General features: G+C 59.9%; 1 protein-coding gene across 1 annotated transcript; it reads left to right on the forward strand.

The window, feature by feature from the left end:
* Positions 1-698: 698 nt before the first annotated feature.
* GNI_048370 (hypothetical protein) lies at positions 699-934 on the forward strand (the record flags this gene model as incomplete). Its single annotated transcript, XM_011131343.1, has 1 exon — positions 699-934. A coding segment is annotated over one exon (236 nt), but the record flags the coding sequence as incomplete, so codon positions are not given.
* Between the last annotated feature and the right edge of the window lie 308 nt (positions 935-1,242).

The raw sequence follows: 1,242 nt of genomic DNA on the forward strand, positions 1-1,242 counted from the left end.
CACCAAACCTAAACCTATTATGAACACAGCCACCGTCCACGACTCCTGGTAGTAGTACAAACCAACCAAGTAACCCCACACCCTCCGGACACCATCCATCGACTCCTCCGGCGCTGGACCAATACCCGAACCCAGCTTTACCTCCGGCTTACCACCACCGACCTTGACCGTGTCAACCTTGGCCGTGACAACCTTGGCCATGTCAACCTTGGCCATGTCAACCTTGGTCGTGTCAACCTTGGTCGTGTCAACCTTGGCCATGTCAACCTTGGCCGTGTCAACCTTGGTCGTGTCAACCTTGGTCGTGTCAACCTTGACCGTGTCAACCTTGGCCGTGTCAACCTTGGTCGCCTCCTCTTTGGTATAGCCTGCGGTTCGGTTCTCCTCGTCGTTTTCCTTGTCTGAGTCGCAGTCGTCCGTGAGTGTCTCGTCCCTCCGTCCCGCACTGGCGCGGGGTTGCAGCTCGGCGAGTTCGGCGGAGTCTGGGCGAGATGCACCCTGGTGGGCAAGGTGGTCTTGGACCTCGACGTTCGGGCCGGGCTGCACTGCGTCCTGCGGCCTCCGGCTCGGAAGGAGCCCGTCGGGGAGGTCCCGGACTCCTAGAGAACTAACACCTTCGGTGCTGACTTCATCTTCCTCGTCGTCTACGGTGCTGACTTGGCTGGGTTGGACGAGAAGGGACGAATGGTCGGCCGCAGGCGCCACTTCGCGCACCCAACTCGGACGCTCAGCCGCATCCAAGACCTCCTCCAATTCCTCTAACTCCGGCTCGGCCGTGCACACACGGCCTTCGTCGTCCGATAAACTCCACACTGGCTGCACCGAACACCCACGCCGACTCGTCTGGATCTCCGACACCGACGCGCAGAAGCATTCTTCCCCTCCGGGTACCCAAACCTCCTCACCCGCAGTGGGTGGTGATACGCCATTCGCCGTGGGTGGTGTGCCCTCTGCGGGGGGTACGGCAGCTGGTAGAGCTGCCTCGTCGATGGTCATAATAATTTCCAGCCTCCGATGGGCCCGAGCTCGATAGGGCGTTTGATGAAGGAGTACAAGATGCTGAAACAACAGCAGGAGCGTGGCATCTTAAAGGGCGTGGACATCGCACAGGATCCAAACAACTCTCTGGTGTGGCACTTTGTACTCTTCGACTTTGACGCAACCTCTGCCTACTACGGAGGCATGTACCACGGCATTCTAGTACCCACCCGCCCCCCGCCGACGCTTCCAACCCGCCCGCTT

This window comes from Gregarina niphandrodes (assembly GCF_000223845.1).
Source record: "Gregarina niphandrodes unplaced genomic scaffold scaffold00006, whole genome shotgun sequence".
In the NCBI taxonomy this organism is placed as follows: domain Eukaryota; phylum Apicomplexa; class Conoidasida; order Eugregarinorida; family Gregarinidae; genus Gregarina; species Gregarina niphandrodes.